At 40.8% G+C, this 27,592-nt stretch overlaps 3 protein-coding genes across 7 annotated transcripts in view; 2 read left to right on the top strand and 1 right to left on the bottom strand.

The window, feature by feature from the left end:
• Positions 1 to 1,469: 1,469 nt before the first annotated feature.
• On the top strand, positions 1,470 to 6,993 carry LOC147796330 (uncharacterized). 2 transcript variants are annotated; one of them, XM_087147816.1, is made up of 5 exons: positions 1,470 to 1,575; positions 2,907 to 3,082; positions 3,645 to 3,701; positions 5,220 to 5,271; positions 5,957 to 6,993. In XM_087147816.1, the coding sequence occupies exons 2-5, from the start codon at positions 2,923 to 2,925 to the stop codon at positions 6,105 to 6,107; spliced, it is 420 nt and encodes a 139-aa protein (XP_087003942.1). In that variant the 5' UTR covers positions 1,470 to 1,575; positions 2,907 to 2,922; the 3' UTR covers positions 6,108 to 6,993. The 2 variants fall into 2 exon arrangements, with proteins under 2 accessions (XP_087003942.1, XP_087003943.1); XM_087147817.1 differs by lacking the exon at positions 3,645 to 3,701.
• Positions 6,994 to 7,147: 154 nt separating this feature from the next.
• ubr3 (ubiquitin protein ligase E3 component n-recognin 3) overlaps positions 7,148 to 27,592 on the top strand; it is a 61,842-nt gene continuing 41,397 nt past the window's right edge. Inside the window, exons 1-5 of one of the 3 annotated variants that reach the window (XM_087147815.1) lie at positions 7,148 to 8,711; positions 11,267 to 12,071; positions 24,974 to 25,123; positions 25,862 to 25,995; positions 27,264 to 27,413. In XM_087147815.1, coding sequence (XP_087003941.1) covers positions 25,002 to 25,123; positions 25,862 to 25,995; positions 27,264 to 27,413 — 406 coding nt within the window. In that variant the 5' untranslated portion in view covers positions 7,148 to 8,711; positions 11,267 to 12,071; positions 24,974 to 25,001. Of the gene's footprint in view, positions 8,734 to 11,266; positions 12,072 to 22,231; positions 22,519 to 24,973; positions 25,124 to 25,861; positions 25,996 to 27,263; positions 27,414 to 27,592 lie in introns of those variants that run through there. The other 2 variants (XM_087147814.1, XM_087147813.1) reach the window with 2 other exon arrangements.
• LOC110985562 (oxidoreductase NAD-binding domain-containing protein 1-like) lies at positions 9,165 to 20,569 on the bottom strand. Of its 2 annotated transcripts, XM_022246671.2 has the most exons (8): positions 20,304 to 20,568; positions 19,566 to 19,623; positions 17,144 to 17,250; positions 16,629 to 16,770; positions 15,023 to 15,268; positions 14,516 to 14,609; positions 13,600 to 13,780; positions 9,165 to 10,510 (listed from the first exon to the last, which is right to left on the bottom strand). In XM_022246671.2, exons 1-7 carry the CDS (start codon positions 20,402 to 20,404, stop codon positions 13,614 to 13,616), a joined length of 915 nt encoding a protein of 304 aa, XP_022102363.2. In that variant the 5' UTR covers positions 20,405 to 20,568; the 3' UTR covers positions 9,165 to 10,510; positions 13,600 to 13,613. The 2 variants fall into 2 exon arrangements, with proteins under 2 accessions (XP_022102363.2, XP_022102360.2); XM_022246668.2 differs by lacking the exons at positions 9,165 to 10,510; positions 16,629 to 16,770 and adding an exon at positions 15,692 to 15,833 and having other exon boundaries at positions 13,361 to 13,780; positions 20,304 to 20,569.

The following is a 27,592-nucleotide window of genomic DNA, read 5'->3' as shown; positions in this document are numbered from 1 at the left end:
GAGACATTTAAGCTTAGATTACGTGTGAAATTTGTTGTGGATTTTTTTTTATATAAATAAATATCTTTTGAGCTTTAGTTTACATTAATATCTGATCTTATACGTACTACTATACAGGGCGCCCCAGAAAAAAAAACCCTGAGGAAAGGGGTTAATATGCCCAAATCATGAGATATGATTGTAATGTATAAAGATCTCCGAAAAGTAGAAGCAGTATTCTTTCTAATGATACCTTGATGGTATCCCTCCTGTCATGCATGACTAAACACCATTGTCTTGAAAATGGGGCATCTGAACTCAGTTGTAACACTCTGGATAAACCAGTGTTTGTTTGTTTGTTTTTTCTAGGACACCCTGTATAGTTTCATGTAGGAGTCTTGATGCAGAATCGTTGTCATATTTTGGGCGGAGATCCCGAGGAGATGGGGGATACATTGCCCCACTTTTTGACCTGGGGGATTACCGATTTAATTGACCCCCCCGCCACACGTGTACGCACTTTTCAAGTCACTGACTTCTTGCGTAGCAGGCTTTGTAATGCTCCACAAGGATGACCTGTCAGAAATTACCCCCAACACACACATGTGGCAAGAATTCAGCCCATGTTTCGTTGTGTACTGACAAAATCAATTGTATAAAAAGCACGCGTAGACAAATTATTGGTTAATTAACGCAGGTACTGAAATTCAAAATCATTTGTTTTAATTGATATTTGCACGTTAACGGTTTGACGAATTGCAGTCTTTAGTTTAGAAGCCTGTGAAAAGTGGTTTTATCAGCTGTAATTTAAATTTGTACGTTTTTAAATGATATCCAAAATGTGAAAGTTGTTGTTTTGATTAATCAATAAATGGGAGGAAAAAAGTTTCTGGAGAAATAGCTTCGTCCCGTCATCAACATAGAAAATTTCCATATCCGTTACGTACATGTACATCGTCGGGTGCCGCTAGCACATCAATGCTTGTGTTAGGTCGTGTTGGGAAAATTCTGTCCGGTATTTGGTTGTTTTAGAGATGATGCCGACCAGATGTGTTACCGCAGGCTCCGGCAACACCTATAAAGGTTGGACAAGCCTGCATAATTTTCCGATCGATGCAAAATTTAGACGAATTTGGACATCAAAAGTCAGGCTAATGAGCTCCAATGTGCCCAGTGGGCATCTCGAGCCACAGTGTTTTCTTCCGAACATATACGACTTCTTTGGGGTACCTTTACACGACTACTGAAGTCTGATACTACGCCCACGATCTTTAGGAAATCAAAGAAAGTCCATAAATAAAGACGAAGATGAACTTTTGTGAAACGCAAACGACAAAGAGTAAGAAATGCTTTCAAACCGGCTTATGCTACTCCACTCAATTACTCGTATGTATGGGTCGTGGTGCCCCTTTATGTACGACCCTTTATCGCGGTAATGACGTCACGAAAAGTTTTTTCGAACAATGAGGGCGCTAGCTATCTGGGTTAAGGGCAAAGATTAAACTCGAGTCTATGAGGTCGAGTAAAGACTAAAGGCAAACACCAGTAAGTTCCTCAAACTTGTGACGTTTGTTTTGATTTATAACAACAGTGAAGGTAATTAATATGTGCTATAAACAATGTAGAAGTGAGTTCTGATAGTGTCTACACATTGTGTAGTTTTTAATGACACTTTTCTTACTGTTTGGAGAGCATTCACCAGCATGACCAGGGCCTATTCATTCATTGTAGGCCTACGTGGTTATGTTAATCATGTCCTAGGCCCATTCGTATGCTTGGTGGACACTGGTAGTGTTTTCTAGGCCTTGGCCCCAGTGTTCAATCGACTCAACATGTACTTTTACCCAGTAGCCAGGTCATTCTAGGCCGACAAGGCCCTGCTCCTCATTTTCTTTTTTTGAAATTGGTGAGTGGATTTTCCCCATTAATTGAGTACCACAGAAGTCACTCATAGCGATAGGCCTAGGCCAACACCTTGTTTGCTTTTGATTTTGACAAGTTAGTTGTGTGGATAACCTTACCTGAATGTACCACTATAAAGTATAATACTGCCCTCACATTTGAAAAAAAAATGTGAATTCTGCACTAAATGTGCTCAACATGCAGTGCTGCGTTGGGGCCTTCATTCTTTAACAACACAAGTCCCTTCACAGGCCCAGTCACAAGTCCCTTCACAGGCCCAGTCACAAGTCTCTTCACAGGCCCAGTCACAAGTCCCTTCACAGGCCCAGTCACAAGTCCCTTCACAGGCCCAGTCACAAGTCCCTTCACAGGCCCAGTCACAAGTCTCTTCACAGGCCCAGTCACAAGTCCCTTCACAGGCCCAGTCACAAGTCCCTTCACAGGCCCAGTCACAAGTCCCTTCACAGGCCCAGTCACAAGTCCCTTCACAGGCCCAGTCACAAGTCTCTTCACAGGCCCAGTCACAAGTCCCTTCACAGGCCCAGTCACAAGTCCCTTCACAGGCCCAGTCACAAGTCCCTTCACAGGCCCAGTCACAAGTCCCTTCACAGGCCCAGTCACAAGTCTCTTCACAGGCCCAGTCACAAGTCCCTTCACAGGCCCAGTCACAAGTCCCTTCACAGGCCCAGTCACAAGTCCCTTCACAGGCCCAGTCACAAGTCTCTTCACAGGCCCAGTCACAAGTCTCTTCACAGGCCCAGTCACAAGTCCCTTCACAGGCCCAGTCACAAGTCCCTTCACAGGCCCAGTCACACCGAGAGCTGGATATGCCGCTGGTTGCCAGTATCTGTTGTTTTCCCAGATTCAAGAGAGCATGCTTAGCTAATAACGAGAGACAAACCATGCTCATATGCAAGTGGCATGCATGCTCAGTGGATGGCTTGCAGTGCAGTGTAAGAGCAAGTTCTGCATAATTGCGTTTACGCTTCTTCTGTCACATCTTTTCCCCCCCTAAAAACTTGCAGCAAGTCCCACAATTCAATGGCAGAGACACCGTCACTAACCCAAGGAAAGGTCCCTGAAGGAGTACAGCCAGATCTGGGCACAGCTTTCCATCAACAATCCAACCCAATCGGGGCTGTCACCAATGACTCAGAGGCTGGTGATCCCTGCCATGCTATGAAGAGTGCTGCTCTGAAGGGTATAACCAAAATAGAGTGTTGAAGTCGAGATCATCACAAGACCCGACACAAGACCAGTCACAAGTAACAGGGTGAACAGTGACAAAGGAATACTTTTGTTGCAGTTCATTTGAATAGCTTGTGACTTGAATTCAGACTGGAGGTCTTGTGTTGGTCTTGTGAAGGTCTTAAGTGGTCACGACTACAACATTGTCAAAATAGGGCTAATATTGACCCTACAATGCCCCCCAAACAAAAAAACAGGTGCATGGAAATACTGCCCATTTTAAACATAAAAATGTAGTATATACCACAGACATCTTTTCAAGAGGAAACTCTCAGATTAATGATGCTCTTAATCTCATCTTATTTGCTTTTGCCGATCCAGAAATATTCCTCAATTTATGAACAAAAGCACTCAAAATGGAGTCTGTACAACTTTTTCCAGAAAGGAGGGTGACTCAACAGCACATTCCAGTACAAACTATACTCTCAGTATCTCTTTTGAAGTCAAAGTGTAAAGGTGTAGTGCCTGGTTTATTTGTGGCCATCTTTTTGATCTGCCCACATCTCTACCAACAGAAGACAATGTGCCTGGAGCCGGCCTCTCAGAGAGGCATATGCAGAATAAAGTTAAAGGTACGAGAACAGTGACATCATCATTCTGTAATATACAGCATGGTTTGAGGGAGAGCAGCACAACTCACTACTATGCTTTGCGTCAAGAGTTAGTCAAGCTGACTTACACCTCGGAACCAGTAATTCTCACCCTACTTTCCAGAAATATAACCATTCTGTATATGTAAATTTGTTTCTCTACACCTCATAAATATTCAACTCATAAGATGATGAAAATCTAGTATCGTACTCAAAGAGCTGCATGCAGAGTTCAATGTGTCATGCCTGGTAACAGGGTTGAAATAGTCTGGTGCCAGCACTCTTCAGTGTGTCTTTAATGCAGAAGTTCCAAGGATTAACGGTAAAACAAGGACTGGTTCCGTAAAGATTGCTTACCACGCTCAACGGTATGCATCTACTAGATGGGTTCAAGAGGGGATTTTTGGTATTACTAGGAAAAACTACTGCACGGCAGCGGGGTGGACGCATACTCACCAAGACGACGTCCCCCGGGCACGTATTATTTGTACTGCCTGGACGCACGGTGGAATTGGCCAATAACTAACTCCAACTTGCTCGTGAATATTTATGAGGTGTAGGAAAGTTGTTTGCTCTGGACTTTGGGGAATTGTTCTAAATTGAAACCAACAACAAGGGCCTTAGGTAGTTTTAATTCTCTTCAATATTATGCTACAGGTGCTGGTAAACTCAGCATGAGACATTTTACAATGCATTTTTTGATCAGTTGATATGCCTGGATGAGCATTAACTTTTCATTTTCTACTCTGGTATCGCTATGTCAGGATGGGCAGGGAAGAAATCATTTTAGATTCAATTACTATGTAGGAATAGTTGAACCTTAGCAAATTAGAGTACAGTGTAACAACAATTTGGCCTTTTTCAGAGTTGATGTGTTTAAAAGCCTTGTTTGTCTATAAATAGACAACCTTCATAACTGTTTCAAAATTGATTGTAAGCAAACCAGTGCATTGCTGATCACAATTGTGTAGACCAATATTAGTGCACAAGGCTTTTCATGACCCAAATATTCCAATTGGCAGTGTAACTTTGGCATCTTTGCCAATGATAGCCACAGCATAATTGTTGGCAGTACAGGTCATTTATTTGGCTCTGCTTGGATGACGGACATCTGCAATCGGGCGGCCTGACTATTTTGGTCTAACATCTACTAATTTATACCACTTTGTGCAGTATTAACATGATGAATGAAGAGAACACATTTCTGACTGAGAAAAAGAATCCTTTTTTACATTTATCTTTTGCGCATTGGTGTATCCAGATCGGTCCAGGAGGGGCTAAAGGTTTTTTTTTCTAAAAATGAATGTTCAAATTTGTTCATCTGTAAAGAATCCTCACCACTCACCACAGAAAAAGTAGTGGTGCACATTTGTGATTTCAATTTCTTTGAAACAAAAACAGCAATATGTCCCCAGGGATGGGGTAACTTTCCCACCCCTCACTGTATGTATACAGTTAACTGCATTCACGCAATCACTGTCTGTGTTATTTTGATATCAGCCATAGGCCAAGGAATGAAGGCAGCCTGTCTACAGTGGGAACAAGTGATGGTGTAAGTCATGTTTAAACCTTGACATTGGCAAAGAGTACAGAATTCCAAAGCTTTTATGCCAGGGGTTAGTTTGTTGACTACAAGTGGTTGTCAGCGTCTCTTTCATGTGATTGACTGACAGTGTTTCCCTTTATTGTTATCTTTATCAGGGCAAAACTTCCCTCCCCATCGGGTCTGAGAAATGGATTTCCCTTGCTGTAGGCATTAAATGCAAATACCACAGAAAAATAGAGTCTTGTGTAACATGACATTCCTCTATTCTATATTTACATGTTCCAATTTGCACCTATTTTTAAAGGGGAGGGGAGCCGAAATAACATTGTTTAAGTTTTTTGTCATTACAACTCCGTTTCTGAGCCAAAGCTATTTAATTACACCAGTGGGTCATCCTCATTTTTGTCATTTTCATGAAGGTACAGAATGTCCTCTTTTCTTTCAAGCTGTCCCCCCGAGAGTACCTTCGAAAGGGTGATGGCCAACCAGCATTTTTCTTAGGAAGCCTACCTGTACCTCTTCACAGGAAAACCCAGCACCAACTCTCAACCCCCCTCAGTCCCTCCGCTACACTTTGTACACTCGTAAAAATAAGAACACAGATGCCCCCCCATCCTATTTGGTAGCTAACAAATGTGATTTCGTCTCATGATTTATCTCTCTCTTGCTTGATGGTGGGCATCTTGGCCAGTGAGAGCGAGCAGTTTGAGCTGCTGTGCCCCACAAGGGTAGAAAAGTTGCTCCAGGAGGCTAAAGCCATGGAGGCCCGCCTCCTCTATCAGAAGGAACAGCTTATCAACCGCCTCAAGAAACTCTCCCAGACTCTCCAGGTGCTGTCTTAACTGTGATGCGCTCAAGGGTTGCATGTAATCCAGACACAATCAACAGTTATGACTGGGGGCTCTAAAAGCAACCCCTTCAGTTGAGGTACTAGTCTGACATATATCAAATTTGGTTCCAACTCTGGTGCCCAACCTCTATGTAAACGCAATACGGGGCCATTTCGCACTTACTCAAAATCAAACTCCAGTTGAATGTGGTACCAAACTAGTCCAGTGTTTAAATTTTGGAGATTTGAGAAAGGTATCTTACTTCAGAAATGCCTGTAGAAGGGGACGTTCTGTTGGAGCATAGCGTAAAACTTCCAAGTGTACAGTGATAAAACCTTACAAGGAATTAGTCCACCAATTAAATACTTCAGCATCTGCGTACAGTATGATTTCAGAACACTACATGTTTCTGTGTGCAGTTAGTCAGGTCTCAAAGTAAAGCTTGATGTCCCCAATTTTTGAAGGCATAAATGTAAATGCTGTATAGTTCTATAAAATGTTATTGATTCATTCTGTAATGTTCATATTTTAGTATGAAAGGACATGTTTTAGCCTGATGTTAGTGTATAACTGTTGTTTTCAATTTGAAAGAATAGTATGTAAGTTTTAATAGCAATTTTTCCCCCCTGATTCAGATACATGAACAAAAACAAAAAGACTATCTTGCCCTTGTTCAATATCATCTTTTATTGCAGGCTTCTTGATACAACCAATTTTGAAAATTTTCACAGTTACTAAGAAAAGACAGTAGTATGATACAAATCCCTGGCATTATGTCCAAACTTTGATTAATAAAGTGACTGGATCGAGGAATGCTTCAGACCAATTCATGAAACATGTAGAATGCTGTTAAATGCCACTGGTAATGTGGCATAATAAACCTAGACATCTTCAAGTACTTTTCCAGCCTGTATGAAGCCACTTCTTAAATCTGCTGTAACATTTGTAATGAGCTGGTTTAGTATTCCAACAGTGCTTGCCCAAATGAAGTCCCTCAGAGTTCACTCGGACACAGCAATTAATGCATACCTGCTTTGTTTTCCAATGACCTTTCCTGTTTACCATACCAAACTGGCTCGTTGTAAAGCTCATTTCTCTCGATTCTTTTCCGCACTCAAATACAAACGTGTTCGTATCTTGCCTAAAGCAATATACACATTGAACTTGAAAACAAGACAAGTTGTGTATGGCAGCCATGTTTCTGGTAACCACTTTTGTGACACAGGGATAGCATAAAAGGACTACAAAAGCTCTTCACGGAAAAATGGCTGCCATGCATAACCGCTACACTAAAAGTGCACTTACTGTAACATTCAAACCAGTTGCATACATTTTATAAGTGTGGCATGAGCCTCATTTCATGCAAAGACATAGGCTGTTCAGAGTTTCTCTAAGAATTGGTAAACATGTCAAAAAATTTCTAAATAATTTAATTTAAATAGACTGAACAACTCTTTGAGAAAAAGAATTACTTTCAGAAGTGTCTCCAAAAAAAAATCTGTGAAGTTTTCAGAACGTGAAAATTTATTCAAAATTGTAAGCGGAATACAAGGATGGTGCACGGAATTGGAAAGTACACATTTGGGTACATTGTAAAGGATGAGCATGGTAAACTCTACAGTGATGGCCTACTTCTTTATTCCATACATGTTCATATTGATTAAACCTGATATGAACAAGTTATCTGAAACCAAACCATACAAAAGATCATATGCATCTTGGCATGAACAGATAAAAAGCAGTTTTTAGCTTGTTATGGTTGACATCTAAAGACAAATGACACTGCATTCGATTTGGATGCTTCCATATTCATTTGAAAAAAAAAAATCAGAGAAAACCTGTTTTCTTTGGCAGTGCTCTTTAAGAATGTGGTAACCCCACTCCTTCAGCCTGGGGAAGCAAGACCCTTGACCATAAATTTGGTATATGCTGCCTAAAAATTGAGCAAGTGAGATCTTTAAGCCAATGAGAATCTGGTTTGTTTCAGTGGGTTGCTTGGAAAAAGGGGTGGCATGATCTAGGCCATGCTGTCATTCTTATCACAGCAGGATTGTATAATACGTATGGGGAAATTGATGTTTTTCACCTCGGATTGCCAGATTTGAGTCTCCACATGTGGAACCTGTTTACTGCTTATGTAGGGAGCGTGTGTAACCAGGTCGAGTTTTCGTATTCTCTACTCTTACCCGACACCGGTTCCTGCTAATTTTTCTTCTGTTCTTAGTCACGCTCCACTTTTCTGTATGTGTACGCGGTATGTATATGTAGTGCATGTACTGCCGCGCATGTGCGCGGCTGCGTTTCTTTCTCGATCGCTTGCGCGCAAATATTTATAGCGCCCTCTAGCGATACACAAAACTTTTTTGTCACTGCGCACGTCTCCAAAATTTAAGAATGTCGTTCTTTTGTTTAAATTCAATACCGGGCATTCTTGGGTGTCAGCTGCGTACCGGGCATTCTAGGGCGTCGTTGAATTAACCTGTAAAGTAACACAGTAGCAGAAGGCTGATTTCGATCCAGCTACAACAGCTACCGCACGTCGACCTGTTTGCTCGTGCATCTACACAGATTTTGTGCAGCACTTGCCATCATTTCTGCCGCACATGAATCATAAAGGTATGAACGGCCAGTCCAGGTGGTAAGTAGGTAGAACTTTTTTATGCTGTTTCTAATGCCATCGCTTAGTTTTATGCATTTGCCTTTTCAACTTGTGACTATGGAATGACTTAATATATCCACTCTAAAATAATGTCAAGTTTTCTTAAATTCCAGAAGACTGGTATTGATAGCATTCTCGTTAATTTGTCTCTTGAAATGGGTAAACCCTTGTGGCAATATGCTCTTCTTCAAGCTTAAAAAAACTAGTGAATTTAATTAATCCAATAGATAGCATAATTTATTGGTTATTTAACTTTCTGTATCAATCCTCTGTATTTTGTCCTGGTGATTGCCATCCCAGCTACCACACGACTGTCGTTTTTTTTTTATATCTTGTAACTTTACCCTTTGTACATAGAATAAAAAACGGTACATACAAGACAGAAAACTCAAACAAAAAAACCTTCACCCAGAGTTTTTATTAGTGGAGTTTTTATTAGTGAATGTGAAATTACATTGTATTACATGTATAACCCAGCACTTGTGCCAGTTTCTCCCTTTTCTGTGTATAAAGAAACCCCACCTTGGACCGCTGTTAATGGTATCTCTTGATGTACATGTCATATATCGGTTAAGGAACCCGCCATTCCAGAGATGGTGGTCACTATAGCAACACCATCTTAAGTCTGGGGAGAATTCAAATTGTAATGTTTCACTTCTGCTACATCTTAAATTCTTTTGATTAGTGCTTAGAAACATACATGAACCATAGTTACACTAAACATGTTGTATGTTCCTTTCATTAAAGTACAGCTGCAGCTCAACCTCCTACAAAAGTAAGTTGAACAATTACAATGGCTAAATAAACTGTTATGGTAGTTATGTCCACTTTATTTATTTTTGTCCCTATTTTCATGCTCTAAAGATTTCCACAAAAATTAAAAAATACTCTATTGCTATATGTCATGTAAGTACTCTCTCTTCAGCTCTTCATTCACAGAAAAGTACAAAATATTCATGAGATCAATAATATGCCTACCAAGGGGTAATTCTGAATACGTCCTTATAACTGACAAAAAAGCAACAGAATCGGAGAGGTTGTTATTGACTTTCAGATGGATGGGAATGCACATTATAAGCATGAGCAGATACTGGGCTACCCAGTTCATGTACCGTGTACACTGTATGTGTTGATCCTGTGCAATGCATCCATGAAGTGATAGCCAAAAATTGAAGTACACATGTATTGGTTCTGTGTCAATGGACCAGGGTTCCGTTCACAGTTGTCGGTGCCGGAAAACCCGCCCAGCACTCGAGATTCCCCAACCACAACTGGTGGAATTTTTTCTTTTTCCGACCACCACAAATTTTCCAGCTTTTTGAACTACATTGTAAAACTGCCTATTTCCTTCCACATATTTTCAACGTGTAAAATGCTGTAATTACCAGTAAAAAAGTTGTATCAAAAGCCGTAAGTTTCGAGTACTTCTTTACTTTAGTTTGAGTCATTTCCAGTGAAATAATCAATACCGCATTGATTTCGCAATGGTTTCCAGTTACACTGATCATAGCTTTACGCTTGGCATAACATGATACCAGTTTCTCCATGTCACGTACATGTACCCAGTACCCTATTTCCTGTGCTGTGCATTGGCCTCCAACAAACAGTGTACACACCTTTACCACCGTGGAATGCGTAACATGGTCTCGCTCTCCAGTTCATTTTCTGTTGCATTAAACACTGTATGTATGGAATAGGGGGGTTATGTCTGTGATGGATTTCACTGAGCCTCAAGAGTATGTGCTGGAGGAAGAAACTGTAAACGGAAAGAAAGTCAAATATACTTATCAGTATGTACCTATCCTCACATTGTTGAAAGAAATATCTTTGTCAGAATGTCTGGACCAGCATAAATTAACCACTAGTAGAACAGACTCAGATCTGTTAGAGGGCTACCGGTACCTATGTGGTGCCACCTTTGCCAGTCAGTTCTTTCAACATCATCCCAATGCCATGAGGGTTTATGATGTATATGTTGATGAGTTTGAGGTTGTAAATCCCTTGGGAGGCAAAGAAGGGCCGCAGCAGAAGATGGCAGCATTTTTATTGTGCGGTTGAAAATGTTGAGTCCAAGTACAGATCAACTTTGAAAAAAAATCTTGCACTCTCAAATACAAACATGTGCAGAAGTTTATACATGTTATAGATATACATGTACATGTAATGACATATTAGAACCTTTGATTACAGACTTAAAATAGGTTAAGACAGACAGCATGACAACAGTGGTACATGTACATGTTTTCTGTGAAATAAGCCATGGGTGTAATAGTTTGTTAAAAGTTTTTGCTGCATTCAGTTTATCCCCCAAGATGGAAAGAAACATGAATAATGTAATGGCTTTGTTTCTCACATGCCACAAGGTCAAAAGGAGAGTCATTTGTAGGATGCTGAATGAATGACTTCAAGAATGTAGTCTTATGTTTATTTCAGTCCTGGAATGGAAAAGGTCACCATACTTACATATATGGATAACCTGTTCTCATCCCCTGACTTGTTTTGTTCACTCAAGGACGATGGAATTTGGAGCGTGTGGCACATTGTGTGTGAACCGGGTTGGCACCCCCAATGGGATCAAGGAGACAAAACATGAAGAAAGGAGATCCACTTTGTGCGGTTAGGGATGGTGATCTGTTGTTTTTGCCATGGTTTGACAAAACAGCAAGTCGACATTGTCACCTTGGTTCACAACCAGTCAACATTTGAGAAGGATGTTTGTGCTCGTGAGCAATGGCAACCTTGAAGAGTGGACAAACCAGTTGCCATGGAATGCTACAAGTGCTTCATGGGTGAAGTAGACTGAGCCGATCAAGACGTGGTATTACTTGAATATCTACAAAACTCTCAAGTGGGGGAAGAAAGTATTCCTCTGCCTACATGAAGTTTGCTGCGTGGACAGCTGAATTATATGAAAAACACTTCAACCAGCTACATGACAAAAGCCAGAGAAATTCCGTTATGCAATTTTCCTCCATGAGGGGCATATTTGGCCAGACACAAGACCTGGGGGGAGATCCCTCGACCAGCCGTCATGTCTGACTGAACGGCATTTCTTGAAGTACATCACCGAAGTGACAGCAGCTGGCCCCAAGTCCAGACCAGACTGTACTGTGTGTTCCAACTGCAGCATCCAGTGCCACCAGACTGAGTATGCTTGTGAGGAGTGCGACTTGACGATGTGCCGAGCGCCATGTTTCCACAGATATCACACTCTAGTAGACTGGTATAAAGCCACCTTCTGAGCCAGGCTATCACCGAGTTTCTGTCCTTGCGTAGCTGACCCGAACATGTAATTTCAGATGCAGCGTGACTTACAGGTGGGTGAATGCTTCTAGTCTAAGATTGAAGTGTAGAGTGTTTGAAACAGCACTTGCACCTCTGAACATAAAATTTGTAGACAATCAGGGTTCTGTGGTGGACTTGACAAACATGTAATAACTTGTCCGTGATGTTCCTGAGCTGATGATGGATGTACTAGAATACAAACCAAACTGTTCCTGCAGCTTTCTCAGTCAATCTCAACGTCCAAAGTAATGAGTAAACTCTCAAGTATGTATGTACATGTATTTGGGCATTTGTACAGTGTATTGCACATTTCTTTCACAAACTGAAGGCACCCAACCACACGTCTATTGGTTTATTGGCGAGTACAGTCGTGGACAAGTTCGTCAGTGCTTTCTGCTCCAGAGCTAGTGAAATGTATCATATTAATGCCACCAATGAAAGAAGTTTATTGGATACACAGGAGAGTTTACTGTTTACCAGTTGCTAGGCCTGGGGGGGGGACAACAGTGACGCAATTTTCAGTTTCACAGGTGGAAGAAGACATTCTGAGAAATCCATCTCAGTAATACTACTTTATAATAAGACGGCAGGTGCTACATGTATCAGCACTAATGGGCAAGAAGTGCATAAATGCACATACATGTGGGCTTTACGTACACATACATGTATCCAGAGCACGGTCCCTGAACAGTAATTGTCTCTATTCATGAGTCACTGTCTTGAATCAAATAACGGCAATCCTTGTTAAAATTCTCTGAAGACTTAAGATGTGTTGGAATGAAGATGATACAGGAAAAAATATACAATCCTTGCCCTTTACGCAATGAGTAGAAAACATGTAATTCCAGCTTCCAAATTGTGGATGAACAGTCGTCAACTAAAAAAAACAAATAAAAATAATGAGGCTATACCTGTGATCATAGCAAAATAGCCAGGCTCCTTCCTTTTTCAGAGTGTTTGTAAATAAAGTGGATTTGGGGAGCACAACTGAACACAGCCAACATCAACTCAAAATCTATGGCATCGCAGCAAGCAATCCATATTGTCAATTCAAAAAAGCGGAATGAATTTCACTGCTGCCAAATTTTGCAGCGAATGCCGCATGACACCCAATTCGCTTTCTCCTTTGCCGTGATATATGAAAGCACAATGTAATTCAAGCATAATTTCCTCTCATATCACACACACTGGCAAAAGGTGCACATTTTACCCTGAGCTTTGCACAAACCTGGGTATTGACAATATATTTGTGCAATACACGCCCACTTGGGCAGTTATGCCCCTCCTTGCTTGGGTCTGCATATAATACATAATATACATGTATAGGTACAGTGTACATAAATGCATACATGTAGATTACGCTCAGAAAAATCACATGATAGCATAATTAGTATCCACAAGTGGTTTCATCTGGCTAGGATAAAAACCAAATTAAGTTTAAGGTAAAAGCAAGGTGGTAACATGTAACATGCTCGAGACCAAACATTCAAAATCTTGCAAACATGTACATGCATGTGCACAAACACGTAACGTTGAAACCTTACAGGTACGTGCCTTTACCCCACTGCACCTCATCACCACCACTTTTCGGTATGTAACTGGTCTGGTCTCACCCCCTGACTCTCCAAGAGGGATTCCATATCTGCTATCATGGGTGGGGGGCCACAGAGGAAACACCTAAGCCTGTCTTTGTCCAGCCTCTGCAGTGATGTGGCTAGATCTGCCCCGTTTATCCTGTGATCTGATGGAAAAAAAACGGATCAAAGTCTGTCAGAGTCACAAATCTGAATATGTTAATTCGGAAATCCCGTATTCAAACAAACTGTGCCTTGTGCTTCTTCATGCTCATGCTGTCTTGTGCAAAGACCAAATTTCTGATAGGTCTCGTTTTTGGAAGAAGAAACCTTCTGCTTAAAAACCAACCTACTGTTATCTACAGACATTATTAAAGTGAAAATACGGCAAACTGGCCTAGTAAAAAAAACAATATGGCAGTCATAGCAGAAATAGTGCCCCAATGTCCCCTGGAGCACACCTCACAGGAAAATACGCTTTGTCTGTCGTACCAGAGTACTACCCAATACCCAATGACGTAGTAAAATATACAATATTTGGAAACAACACTTTCAATGAACAAGGGTGAAATCAAGGTGATAGACCCCATGGGTACTTAACTTACGTACCACGGCGAACATCGCTCATGAACTACTGAGCAGTATACATGCATGTTTGATCATTGCTCAACAAATAAAAATTCTCAATCTATTACCATGGAATAACAACTGCATTTGTGACATAGATTCTAAAGCGGTCAAGTTATTTTTCCCCAAACACGTTTTACCACCAATTCGTCCATAATTCAAATGCACACAAGCCCTACGTTTAACTTGCTACACCCTACGGTACAAAGAAAGTAGTCTGGTAAACTGGAATTTTTTCACAGATCAACACTGCACACAGGTGCAAGATACTCTACCTGATGTGTGGCTGGTTGGTATGACCGCTTCCCTGGTGACATGAAAGTGGCATGATATGTTTTCTGTATCGTTGGCGATCTCCTGAATTGAGTCCTGAAATGAAAAGAAGAATATTCTAGTTGAATATTGTTGAATCCGTCACAAGTTTTTTCACAAAAAAACCCTAAAGGTATACAATCAATAAACAAGTCTTTCATTTGGCTTTTGTAAACAGCGCTAACCAATGTACATAATACGCTGAAGGCAAAACTTGATGCAGTTTTTTAATGCCCCATATGACTGACAGAGAGTGCGCAAGCTTGAATGTTATTTTCATATGCTGTACTTGCCCATTACACTTACAACGTAGAGTACATCCGTCTGAATTTGTTCCAGTCACAGCAATCGAGGAACATATGAATTCAAAATGTCTGTGCTCAGGAAGGCGTCAGGGAGTGAGCAGTTAGCACTCTTGTCATTTAGTAAGTTTTACAACTTCTGTTCACAAGAATTACAAACACACCCACCTTGAATATGAGCTCGTCTGAAGTGGATGCACTGTAGAGAAACTCCACCCTCCCTGGTCTGTAAGCGGTAGGGTCTGACAGACTACGCAGATAGAGATCCCTGGCGTGTTGGAGAATGGAATACATTGGGTTGATGCCGATGCCTCCAGCTATGAGTAGAAGGTCCCAGCTAGGGTCGCTGGGTGAGGGGTCATAAATGATCTGGTCACCACCCACGCGCACCCCTACCTTGGCACCGGCTTTGCACTACCAAATACATGAAGATAAAGTTAAAAAGTAAGGGGACACCGCACACGAACAATGGTGAAGTGATAAATAATACCACATTAATCTTAACCTCACTTCATGCATGTCATGCAAATTTATGCAAGTGCAAAAAATCCAACGCCTCGAAGTCCTTCATGAAAAACATACACGCATGTAACAACTTCCCAATTGTTCAGGAAATGAAGCACAGTCGTTATGTTCAGTCTGTCAACGTTTTGATCAAAGCATCACAATGTGTATGAGCGTTATAAGAATTTCATGAAAATAGCCAAATCAGATTTATCTGCTTAAAAAAAATTCAACGCTCTTATTTTGAAATTTTTAACGTCACCCCTCTACTGTTGAAACATGCCACTCCCTCCCCCCTGTACTTGTAACTTATCCAAGGATCTTGATCATTACCTGTGTATGAACCCAATAAGCTGGAGCATGCTCACTGTACTTCACTGCTAAACCCATTCTCAGACTCTTCTGCAGAAGTGAGGGGGGTGTGTACATGGAATAGCCACCCACCGTTCGTATGCCCGGGATGAAGAAGTCAACCCTTGGAAAGTAGAGACAAAATTGGCACGTTAACAGCGAAGCGGGCGACGCAGAACAGTGTGAACTTTCTAGGCCCCCAAATTTTTATTTCGTCAAACATCACATACGCAAAATTGTGCGCACTTTCAATTTTATGTATCCCAAGATTCCATACACACTTTGGAAGTACAGTGAACCTGCCAGCTTTCTAGCCTACTGCAAATACTTTAATCATTAATCTAAAAACTAGGCTTGAGTTATTGTTTGGACTATTGATTACTGCATACAGGAATACTTTCTCTGCTGTGTTTTCATGGTTTAATACTGGTTTCCTAATTTACAGTATGGTATGTGTTGATCAATTAATTTTTTGTTAGATTCCTTGTCCCTTTAAAAAAAAATTCTGTGCACTTCTTTTCTAAACCTGTCTACGGTAGTTTGTTCTTTGAATCAACAGAACTACAGTTGAATTTTTAAAGATGACGAAAAAAAATGTATCAAATAAGGTAGAATGTACCTTTCGGGTACAATCATGGAATCTATCTCTCAAGTTCTTTAAATTAGTGTTGTTCTGAAAAAAAAAAACCGTGTGAGTGTGCTCAACATTTCAGACAGCATACTCTGCCCACGTACACTATCCAAAATGTTGTGTACACTCTCAATACCATCTCTTTTCAGACCCACACTTCTTTAAAGAAGAGATAGATTCCACGGTTGTACCCGAAAGCCATCATCTACCTTACCGCATCAGTGTGATGTGCAAAGCTTCAAATCAAACTTGTGTATCAAATTGCCGACAGGTTGCACCGTACTGTACCTCCGTGTGAACCCACATGGTGGGTGGATAGTCACTTTTCTTCACAGCAAGGTCAAAGGTTACATCTTGCTGGAGTTTGCTTGGTGCTGAGGTCATGGAGAAGCCAGTGAACAGCTCAACGCCAGGGATGAAAAAATCCACCCTACAATGGATGGATAATGAGTGATGCTATAAACACCTTGCTTGTGATCCTGGAAACTCTTCTTTTTCCAACTTCACGTTTATTTTTCAAAACAAGACGACAAGTTTCGTGTTAAGGGCACCATTAATTGACAAAAGATTCCTTGTATACATTACATGTAAGTTACATGTACTTGAAAAAACATGGAATAAGGAGGGAAAGTGTTAGAAATCTTACAGCAGATATGCCAAATAACAGCTACATGTATCCTTTTTGATCAAACATAAACAAAAATAACATTCATCTGTTTTGCTAGTGTGATGAATACCCTAACCATAAACACAAGTCTTTTTCTGGCCTTGCATGTGAAATTTAAATATATACAAAGACATACCATTGCCCAGCTTTGAAGTGGAAATCGGGGTTGGAGACTTGCACTGTTAGGAGCTTGACTGCGGATGAGCCATCTTTCACTGCCACAATGGTTGCATCACTAATTCCCTGTGAAATAAGGAAACAAATGTGACTGTAATGCCACTTAAGTTCAACAAGCCAGTTTAGCCTTTCCGTGAGGCAAGGTCACCAGGGTAAACACCTGCCAAGTCTGCAGTCCAGGACAGCCACACTTATTTATAAGAGCGGTTCCAAACTACACATTACAAGTTTGTGAGTTTTCACACCTGTATGCATGCTACAACTTTACAACAGCCTTGCAACTCATTCATACTGGGTATGTTCACAAACAACAAAGCTTGTTTACAACTGTACATACATATTGACAGTGGACTTTTACCCAATGCCACACGAGCACAACACCGTGTTCACTCGAGCGTGGGCCGAGAATAATTGATGAAAAGTGGCTATAGCCACTTCCCGGTGCGAAGGGGTTAAATGAGAACATATACAGTGTATTTATAAATCCAAAATGTGAAGTTACTGATGTCTGTATGGGGATTATGAAGTACGAACGCATGTCAGACAGACTTCAGGCGGATACCACACCGAAGCACATCAGACAAATTTCCAATAATCTTTCTCAAACAAGGGCAAGAAGTTAACTTACATGTACATGTAATGTGTTCACCACTTACATGTATGCCAAATTGACAATTAGTGCATCTAAAAGCAACTTTCAGTAAAATCAATTTTCCTCAAACTTTGTGTTGCAGTTCACAGAGTGATTCCCTCTGACACCTTGACACATTTTTTTTTGTCCAACATGGTGTGGACTTCAACTGGGCCTCACTATAAATACATGTATTATGAGAGCTACTCAGTGTTACATGGAGCAATGACAGTTGGGGGTCCACTCAATAGTCCAAAGATTCAACAGTACGAATGCAAATTTCCAATAGCCAGGCATTCATTACTCTGAAAAAAAAAGAGGTAAGCTAATCCAAACATGTGGTGAAGTAGTCCTACAGTTCATTAACCCTAACCCTCCTCAATCCTTCACCTGTTGGAAGACTGAGGAGTGTTAGGGTTAATCAAACCAAAAGTTCAAAGATTCAAGAAGTCCCAGATTACACAAGGTTCAATAGTCCAAAGGTTCATCCACATCAACCTTAACCACCCTAGGCCTTTATGGCAAGGATACACCCTCAATCCTTTAAAATCCTCCAATTTCCCCATAAAGAAATTGGATACAGCCTCAGTCCTCCAACATCCTGCGATATTTCTTGCATACGCTCTGTGGAGGGGTGCTCACTGCCTCAATCCTTCAAAATCCTCCGGTAATTCCTCTTTTTATTTCAAAGCAGTGTGAATGGTATCCAGGAGCAGTATGGAGGATTTCACATACAACTGGGCATGAATTTACGCATGGCCGAACATAAACAACACAACATCTAATACACAGCCTGGGAACAGTGCATTCTTCACAATTAGCAATTTTGCCATGCAGCCTCAATCCTCCAAAATCCTCCAAAACTGCCCAGAGGATTTTGAATTATTACCGAGTACCAGCTGAAAGGGGTCTGCATGTACATGTATGTATGTATGTATTTTCCAATCAATGACCCTCCCCATGAATGAACCTTTGACATTCAGACTACTGAACCTTCAGACTATCCGCCGTGAGCAGAAGCACACCCTCATTGGCTGAAAAGAACCATGTAGGTGGGAAGAATTCATTTTGTTGGTAGGATGTGACCGTAACGCATGTACATGTATTTCACAGTCATTCGTGAACCAGTGAAGTGCAGTTCCCACTACAGGAGCTTCTGTTGCTGGGAAATTTATTTACCCCCTTTCTTGGTCCAGCTCGGAGCTCACTGAGCAGAAACAAACTGTTAATCTTTTTGACATTGAGCTGTAATTTTGGGTAATTTTTTTTTAAGTCCAAGGCAGCTCATTCTATTGGGGTCATTCCATGAGGTTGGGGCACACTTTGTGACGGTGCCCATTGTTACATGGGTTCCATAAAAATGAACAGCTATTTCATTGCATGTGGATTCCAAAATGACATTGCTATACATCTTGAAAGGCTGAGTAAATGGCCTATATGTACTCCATCCGCTCCGAGCAGGAACAAATGGCATGCTAATAAAGAATAATGTGGAACTGATAAACTAAGTCATTAGTCAAATTTATATTTTAAAGTCTGAAAAAAATGTTTTTTAATTCAGAATAACAAATATATGTACATAAACATGTACACGTACAATACATAGGCTCTACAAAATTAATGCAGCTTTTTGTATCTGTTAACTTCTGTCCATCATGACTTTCAGACTTTTGAAACATGCCCAGTTACAAGTACACACAACCGAACAACTCAAAGGCAGAGTTACATGTAGGCCACATTATGTCCTTACCGTCTGTCTAAAGTTGTGAGCTGTTCTATCAAGGTGATCACTCATCCTTCTCGTCAGTCTGCTCAAAACCATAAAAAGTTTGAAAATACAGACAATTTCAAGTGTTGTGAACATTATGTTTTACACACATGCACATGAACATCTGACTAGTGCATACAACACAGAGACATAGGAAAAGAAAGAAATTGCCAAGGTAATTTCTGTAGAACAGCACATGTAGAATAACTTTCATGATTTTACTAAGAGTTCTATATCCAGACACTGCCTGACACCCTGTGCACAAACCATATTATGAGACTGGTCTGAAAACTTTTTTGTTTTCTAGGAAAGACTTGGTATTTTCCTTCCTGGATTGAACTTTTCTAGACATATGTTTGCTTTCTGGTGGATAACAGGTCACTGTACAGAATAATTACTGGCCTCCATTATGTCAGCCTTATTATTAAACTCTTTCTCAGTAACAAGAACATGTCTAACATGTCTAAATTTGCCCTCTTTTATGTTTTTTTTCTCGACACGCTAGGCTCATTTTCTCATGGCTGATTTACATCGACATGTAGGTAAATGCAAGGCCTACGATCATAGAGAAAAATGAATTTGGCCAATGGACATGATTAGCCCCACACGTGAACTGCTCTCAACAGTCATGACAATTATTAAATGTCACAAGAGCCATTTAACAAATCACAGCCCTTAAGTTGTGGAGCTACTCCATAGGCCTACAGAAAAAATACTTACGCTTTGACTACGGGAGAGATTGGTTTCGAACTCGAAGTTGGACACAGTAGGCCTGCAGGAGAACGAATTAAATAGGAGATAGTCCTAAGACTCATCCTCATGAATGTCAACAAGGTCAAAGTCTACATGTATCAAGGCCTAGCATGTGTATACATGTGTAGAGAGCTCGAGTTCAAAACAACCGTGCTATTCGCAGAAAACAGTCACTCGTTGTGTAAGCCAGATGTATCCAGTGTTCATGGATAACATACCACTACACTAACGTGCGGCCGGCCCGGTTACGTGTGGCGCTGCTCTGCTGCACACGAGATGACCTTTGACCTAACAAACCATCGATCCGGGTGGCTCTTCAGCACTTGAACGCCCAGATAATAATTGGCCTTAGTTCTTTACACAAAATACACCAGATGAAATCGGGTTGAACCATAGTAGAACAAAAGACAAACATGTTGCTACCTTCGTGATCGAATCACCCACATTCGAACCACAAGCAGAAAGTCCAAATGTTGAAGTTTACTGTTGATATTAAAAATGCTCCATATTTTCGATTATAAATAAGCTGGCTTGTCTGTTTCAATTTTTTTCATTAAAAAGTCCCACTCTTGACGGAGAAATGATGTCTCTTTTACTGAGCATATGGCAGAAAGTTAAAATATCAAACTATGCACGTAGGTCTATGGTAACATTAAACGTTTACTTCAATCACATCTAAGTACTCACATTACATTCAGTAAAACTCAGATTCTAGATAAGAAGCTGAATGTTTGCACTCAATGCTATGATTAAATAAATAAACAGAATCAAAATGATAGAATTCAAAAGAGTTTTATAAATCTACCACAAAGACCAAAAATAGAAGAGAAATATAATTACATGAGAAACTGAATGAATAAAAAATTGATTTGGATTCAACGGGGTGAAATAAAAAGCAAAATAAAAAAATGATTAATAGGACGGTTGTGGTTGGATTTTCCCATTAACTGTGAAAACATCTTTGGGCCATTGGGCATGAGACCGAAGAAAACCCGTCTTCAATTAAATAGATAACCAGTACTTGTTACACACCTAAAATAACATTTCAAATCGAACTGCAATTGTAACACAATCGACCTACTATTTCAAATAAGGATTCCCTGTTAATATTGCACAGAGATACCTGCCCACAAAAAGAAATAGGTTGAAATCATTGAGTTATTAACTGTTTTCGCTCGTATCAAAGCAGCAATAAATGTTTGAGGAAATCAAAACTGGTCGCATATTAAGAGTCTTCTTTCCTCGGGGTGATCTTCCATTCGGTAAACTCCGTGTAGTTTATGTGTTGGCCCTCTCTCCGCTGTTGTTTTCACATTTAATACAGTGGTAATGATAATTCATTCGATGACAGGTGAATGTTGTAGTCTATCCATGAAGTAATGGGCATTCGATCTGTCAGAGTCGAATTATTCATAATATGAAATATCTGTATCGGATCTTCTTCGTGCAAAAGTCGCCATTCACCTTGACTAACTGCTGAGAACATTGCAGAGCGGCACCCCCTCCCATTCCCCAAGAGCCTGGCGGTTTGTAATGCTGTCTTGTCTACAACTTACAAGATTGAAGAACGACGGATGAAAAAGCACAATGATGCCAGATGCAATTGTTATGGGCCTATAGGCCTTTGAAAAAGTGACCAATGTGGGCATTTCAAAATGCCATTCCATTTATATTCGCGAGAACACTATTTATTTGCGCGTTGAAAAGTTTTCAGACCAAGAAAAGTGAGAAGTGATGACAATCTTTTCGGTAATTACGTTAATTGTAAGTTGTTGGTACAGTACAAGAGCGTGGAGAGGAAATGCAAGTGTAATTGGACCAAAATTATGAGACTCTTCCATTTCCAGTTCAGGGAGGAGCACTGCAGATTACTTAACCTTCAACCTTAATGTCAATGAACTTTAAAGGTAAACATGGCGACGCTCATGAAGAGTGACAAACGGAAGGTCTCTGCACAATTAAAGACTGAAATAATCAGAAATACGGGACATCATCAGCTGCACGAATTGCTAGACAATGTTCTTGATCCGAGGACTTCACTGGAAAAGAGTGAAAACCTGGAATGGTGTCGATCGCTGATTGCAGGGGGCGGAACGTTCGAGGAATTCGCGAAGAATGTTCGGCAGTATGACAATGCGTCAACGTGTGGTCTGGTGTGGACGTCAAACTTCGTTGCGTATAGGTACATGTTTAGTGATACTTCTGAATTCTCAGAAAATTGCCTACGAGTTGTAATAAAACTTGTTCATTACCACAGCTTAACCCTGTACACATGACACAAGGACGACTTGGTAACACTGACAGGTTGTTTCTGATGAGTGACCATGATGCCCATAATGACTGGGGCAAAAATCAAAATTGGACACTGGGCATACCTGGTATTAGAGTTTAACGTTAGACTTGAAATCAAAATCAAGTTGGTAATGGGCTGGGTGTAGCCTAGCCCCACTAGTGTGGCACGGACTGTCACTCCCAATCTATCCTTAGCCACACGTCCGTCTACGCAATTTCGTGTCGGCGTATTGAACATTCCGGCGCACCCACTTATCATTGTGGGCGCAATTTCTTTTGCACACGAACATGATTCTTGACCTTTCCGCTTTCTAAAAACCATTTATTGAATGATTTCACTCATGTTATTCAGGTATTTTCCAGTCTTTTTGCCTTTATCCATTCAATCTAACAGGCTCGCTCTCAGTCGCCATCTTTAAAATAAGTGTCTTATTAAACATGTTAAAAGGGATATTAATGTAAGATATGAAAGAAATTGGCACTTACCAAATATAGACATCCCTATATATAGAATGGATGAGTCTGTTATGTAGCGTCTGCTACTATTGGCACTCTCCATAGAAATGGAGGAATATGCAGTGCAGTTGTTGCAAGCATGAATATTCATCCAGGGTCAAATTGATCAAGTCATCAGGCAGGCACAGTGGGGTCGTGGGCTGATGTGCGCTGAAAACTGGTACTGAACAGCCCACGACCACGCATCATTTCCGGGCTGAATCAGCCCAGCACACTGGATCGTGGGCAACGATGAACAGGCTCAGCATTAATTTTGTAAAACGACGTAGCTTGCTGGGTCATGTTGTTCTGGATGACAAACACGACTGACTAACGACTTGATTTCAAGTCTAGCCTGGTATCTGCCCTCAACTTAAGTTAAAGTTTATACCCTCATAAATGGAGTCTAGGATGTTATTTCCCTCACTATTTGTGTTGGTCAGCAGCTTAAAACCCCATCTCTATCATCAAATCCTGCAGTAGAGGCACACATCACAATTCAGAGACTGTCCCTAAATTCAGAGAAGTTGGCTTATTTGGAGATAAAACCAATCCCCTGAGAGATTCATGTCTCCTTAAAAGGGGGAGGGGCATTTTTCCCAAATGGTCTTGGGTCAAAAATATTCACAAGCTATTATCAATTTTTTCTCCCATATTTTCCATTCATCTAAGTTACTTCAATGTCTGTAACTTGTTTTGTGCCATGTCACTTGATTTAGATTGATATTCAGAAAAGTTGTTTTGATATAGTCTTTTTTCCACCCTTTATGTCCCATTGCAGACTCCATCTTGTAATTCTAGAAGTAAACAGGAGAATTTTATTAAATGGCACTCTTGGGTGTTTTCTTCTGTTGAATCGAATTATGGCATTAAAAGGATCCCCAGAGCAATGGCAGGATCACCAAGCCCATTTGAAAAAAAATTGTCCCCATTTAGAGGTACATTCTCTCTTATGGGGGACTGACTTTTGTCTCCGAATAAAGGGACTTCTCTGAGTTTAGGGACAGTCTCGGAGTTATCATGTCTGTGACTCAGTCGTGGTAGGGGGGATGATGCCACTCATGCCAGGCAGTTGAGCTAGGACTCATTCCCTGACCCTGCTGACTCATTTAAAGATGAAACAGTTACGAGCAGGTATTTTCAGTTTCACTTTGGTTGTATTTATGGCACCTTTTTACCAGTTTTTTACCAGTTCATGCCCAAAGACTTTCAGTATTTTGCCAGGAGGTAAACAAAATCCTGGCTATGCCCCCACTTCTGATAGTTTTTGCAAAGTGCACATAGTGCACCTTTTAACATATTTGACAATTTAATGGAAACAGAAAACACCAGCTCCACTCTCTTAGTCAAAGAATAAATCCGACTCTGGACTCTCTTATAAAAAATATTCATTTTGACAGCTCTTTTTTTTTTTCAAAACTTTCATCATAACTCCCCCCTCCACCACCTCCAGTTAAAACTCCATGAGGAGTATTTTGGAGGAACTGCAACCAAGAACCAGCTCTGATGGCAAATTTTCCCAGGTCATCAGCCACAGATCTAGAGTGAGGTTTTCTAAGGTACACAATGTAGCATCATGGATGGAGCAACGAATCAGCTTAGTTTTGTTCCTGGTGGATGTGAGCTGCAGAGACTTGACAAGTGAAAGACTAGTACAAGACATGACTATTACAGTAATTGTAACAGTCTTGAAGTCCAGTGCATTGGAAGTCTTTGCCAATTAGTTATTTGGCCTCTTTTCAAGTCACAAGCTAGGTGAATGAACTACTTTGGAAAACAGCAAACTCGTTTAAAAATACTGCAGACTGCTCATCTCTCTTGACATTTCTTCCACACACATATACATCTAGATGCCGAACATGTGGCATATCCCCCTGCATGTCGATCTGTGCAGACTGCTTTCATGGTGGAGATCACACTGACCATGACTTCAATATGTTTCGAAGCCAGGCTGGAGGGGCTTGCGATTGTGGAGACCCTAATGTGATGAGGAGTACAGGGTAAGCTTTGCAGTCGTTTGCCTGACTGAAACATTAGTGCTCATTCATTGAATGGTTTTAGGTATCACTGAAGTGCTGGCGACCAATCGCCACAGAGTTCAAATAAAAAAACAAAACAAAACAGTTCAAGAAAGTTCATTGAATCTTGGGCATGGTCACTGACCTACTGAGCGTATTATGATTGGGCCAGCACACCCATAGTCATCACACGTACATACTTGTAACAACTGCAATAAAAACCAACTCTAACAAGCTTCAGCAGCCAGCGGCCAACAGCGTCCAGCATTCATCATTGCACAACCAACTACAAACCAGCCTTAATTGCAGCTTGGGCCAATTTCATAGAGCTGCTTAAGCATGAAAAGACCTTGCTTAAAAGAGAAAGGTTATCTGCTCAAACTATATGTGATTGTCATGCTAAGCAAAAAACAGCTAAATGCCATTAGAAAACTATGTACATCACATGAAGTGTGGCTGGTAACCTGATTTATCAAGCAAGGTATTTTCAAGCTTAAACAAATTTTGTGCTTAAGCAGCTCTATGAAATTGGGCCAGGTCGTACGGAAAGTATGCATATATATGGAATGGCAGCTTTGGCAGATTTGGCCTGGGGAATTCCAATGTGATTGTGCAAGTGTGATTAGGGAACCAGAGCTCTAATCACTATTAAAATTTAATTCACGCAGCTCATTGGTTTATATCTTGTCTTGTTACTGTTAATTCCGTATTGCTGTCCAGGTTTTGTTCACTACACGGTCCGGATAAGCTGAAGAACCTGACTGTTCCACCCGACTTGTTGCCCATGGCAGATGCTGTGGTCCCAAGGGTGGTCCTACGATTTGTTCTGTATCTACGGGAAATTTTTGAGAAAAGTAGGTTTTGCAAATTCAACAAAGAATCTTGGAGCTATTTTGTAGTCTGCGTAAATGTAAATGTGTGGCAGGCTTGACACTACAATGTGCAGACCTCAGCCCTAACCCTTCAGGTTATTTTGACCTGAGATCCCGCCAGACTCATCAGTCGCATCCTTTGTCAAAGTGGCTCGTCTGCATGCCAAGTATAACGAAGATCCAACAAGCCGGGTTGTCAAATGTATGTCTGTAGTTGCCAGCCACCACGGGATCCAACAGTGGTATCATTCAATGGGACTAGCTCCCATTGTTTCACATGGGCAGTTTTGTTTTGTTTTGGATTTTTGGCTGCTGTTTATTGCCCAGTGCACCAGACTTTGACACCTGTTGCTCTAAACATACTTCATCTGACAGGTTTAGGGTTAAAATGATTTTATCGTTTGTATTACATTATTAACTGCCAAAGCACCACAAATTTACTTTCGCTCCGATTTTCTTTCGCACCGCCAGCCTTTCTTTGAAATCCGTCTGAGCTAGTTACATTTGGAAATATTGAGTAAACTGAGGTGTGCATTCAGCAATACCTGATCAGTAATCCTCATCGTTTTCAACTTCATGTACATTTTCAGTGTTGCCTCTCATACAATCTCCTGTGTGAAACCCAACATCGCCTCTCATACAATCTCCTGTGTGAAACCCAACATCGCCTCTCATACAATCTCCTGTGTGAAACCCAACATCGCCTCTCATACAATCTCCTGTGTGAAACCCAACATCGCCTCTCATACAATCTCCTGTGTGAAACCCAACATCGCCTCTCATACAATCTCCTGTGTGAAACCCAACATCGCTAGTCTCAGGTCTAGACCACATATGTACATGCAGTTATTAAGTAGTTGCTAGTTTTTGAAACACAGATACACTAGTCATCTTTTAATGTACCAATGAAATGAATTTCACAACATATCATGACATGCTGAAATATAGTGACAACACCTCATTTGCCTTGAGTATAAGCCCAGGAATGATCACACCTACAGTAGGTATAAGCTACACTAAGCATTGTGTATGATTTACATGTACAGGTAGGGTAAAGGCTGGGTATTAGATTGGTGCGGAAAGCAGATGGTTTCTCTGGTAACCGTGTTGTATATATTTCATATTAGTATATGTACACAATATTTACTTTGAGGTTGACTCGTTATTGTTTATTTATTTACTGTTTATTTGAGTAAACAAGCAATTACACTACTGTGCATTTGTTCCCATGTCTTGCACCCTCTGCACAGGGTCAGAAATTCCCATGGTACGCGTTAATTTGCATGAGGGGGAGCCACTCCTGGGTCTGCTTCATGAATTATGCAACATGGGCGGAGCAATGCGAAGCGTAATGACAAGGGCCCTGACAGACCAGGAGCTCTACAAGAACCTCAATGAGGGTAAGGTTGTCTGATAAGTTGAGAGATAAATCATTCATATTTACAGAAAGTAATATTTTGGGCCAAAATGTTGACGTATAGCCACAAAATACGAACAATATTTGTACAGCATTTCTTACCATGACCTCATATTTTTTAATTCTCTGGGGCTGTGGACGGCTGCCTAGTTCAATTTCCAC

The sequence above is a fragment of the Acanthaster planci genome, linkage group LG17 (genome assembly GCF_054643075.1).
Source record: "Acanthaster planci isolate LZ-2023a linkage group LG17, COTS_SCS, whole genome shotgun sequence".
NCBI classification, from domain to species: domain Eukaryota; kingdom Metazoa; phylum Echinodermata; class Asteroidea; order Valvatida; family Acanthasteridae; genus Acanthaster; species Acanthaster planci.
The sequence above is the reverse complement of the archived record's forward strand: the minus strand, read 5'-3'. Positions and strand labels throughout refer to the sequence as shown.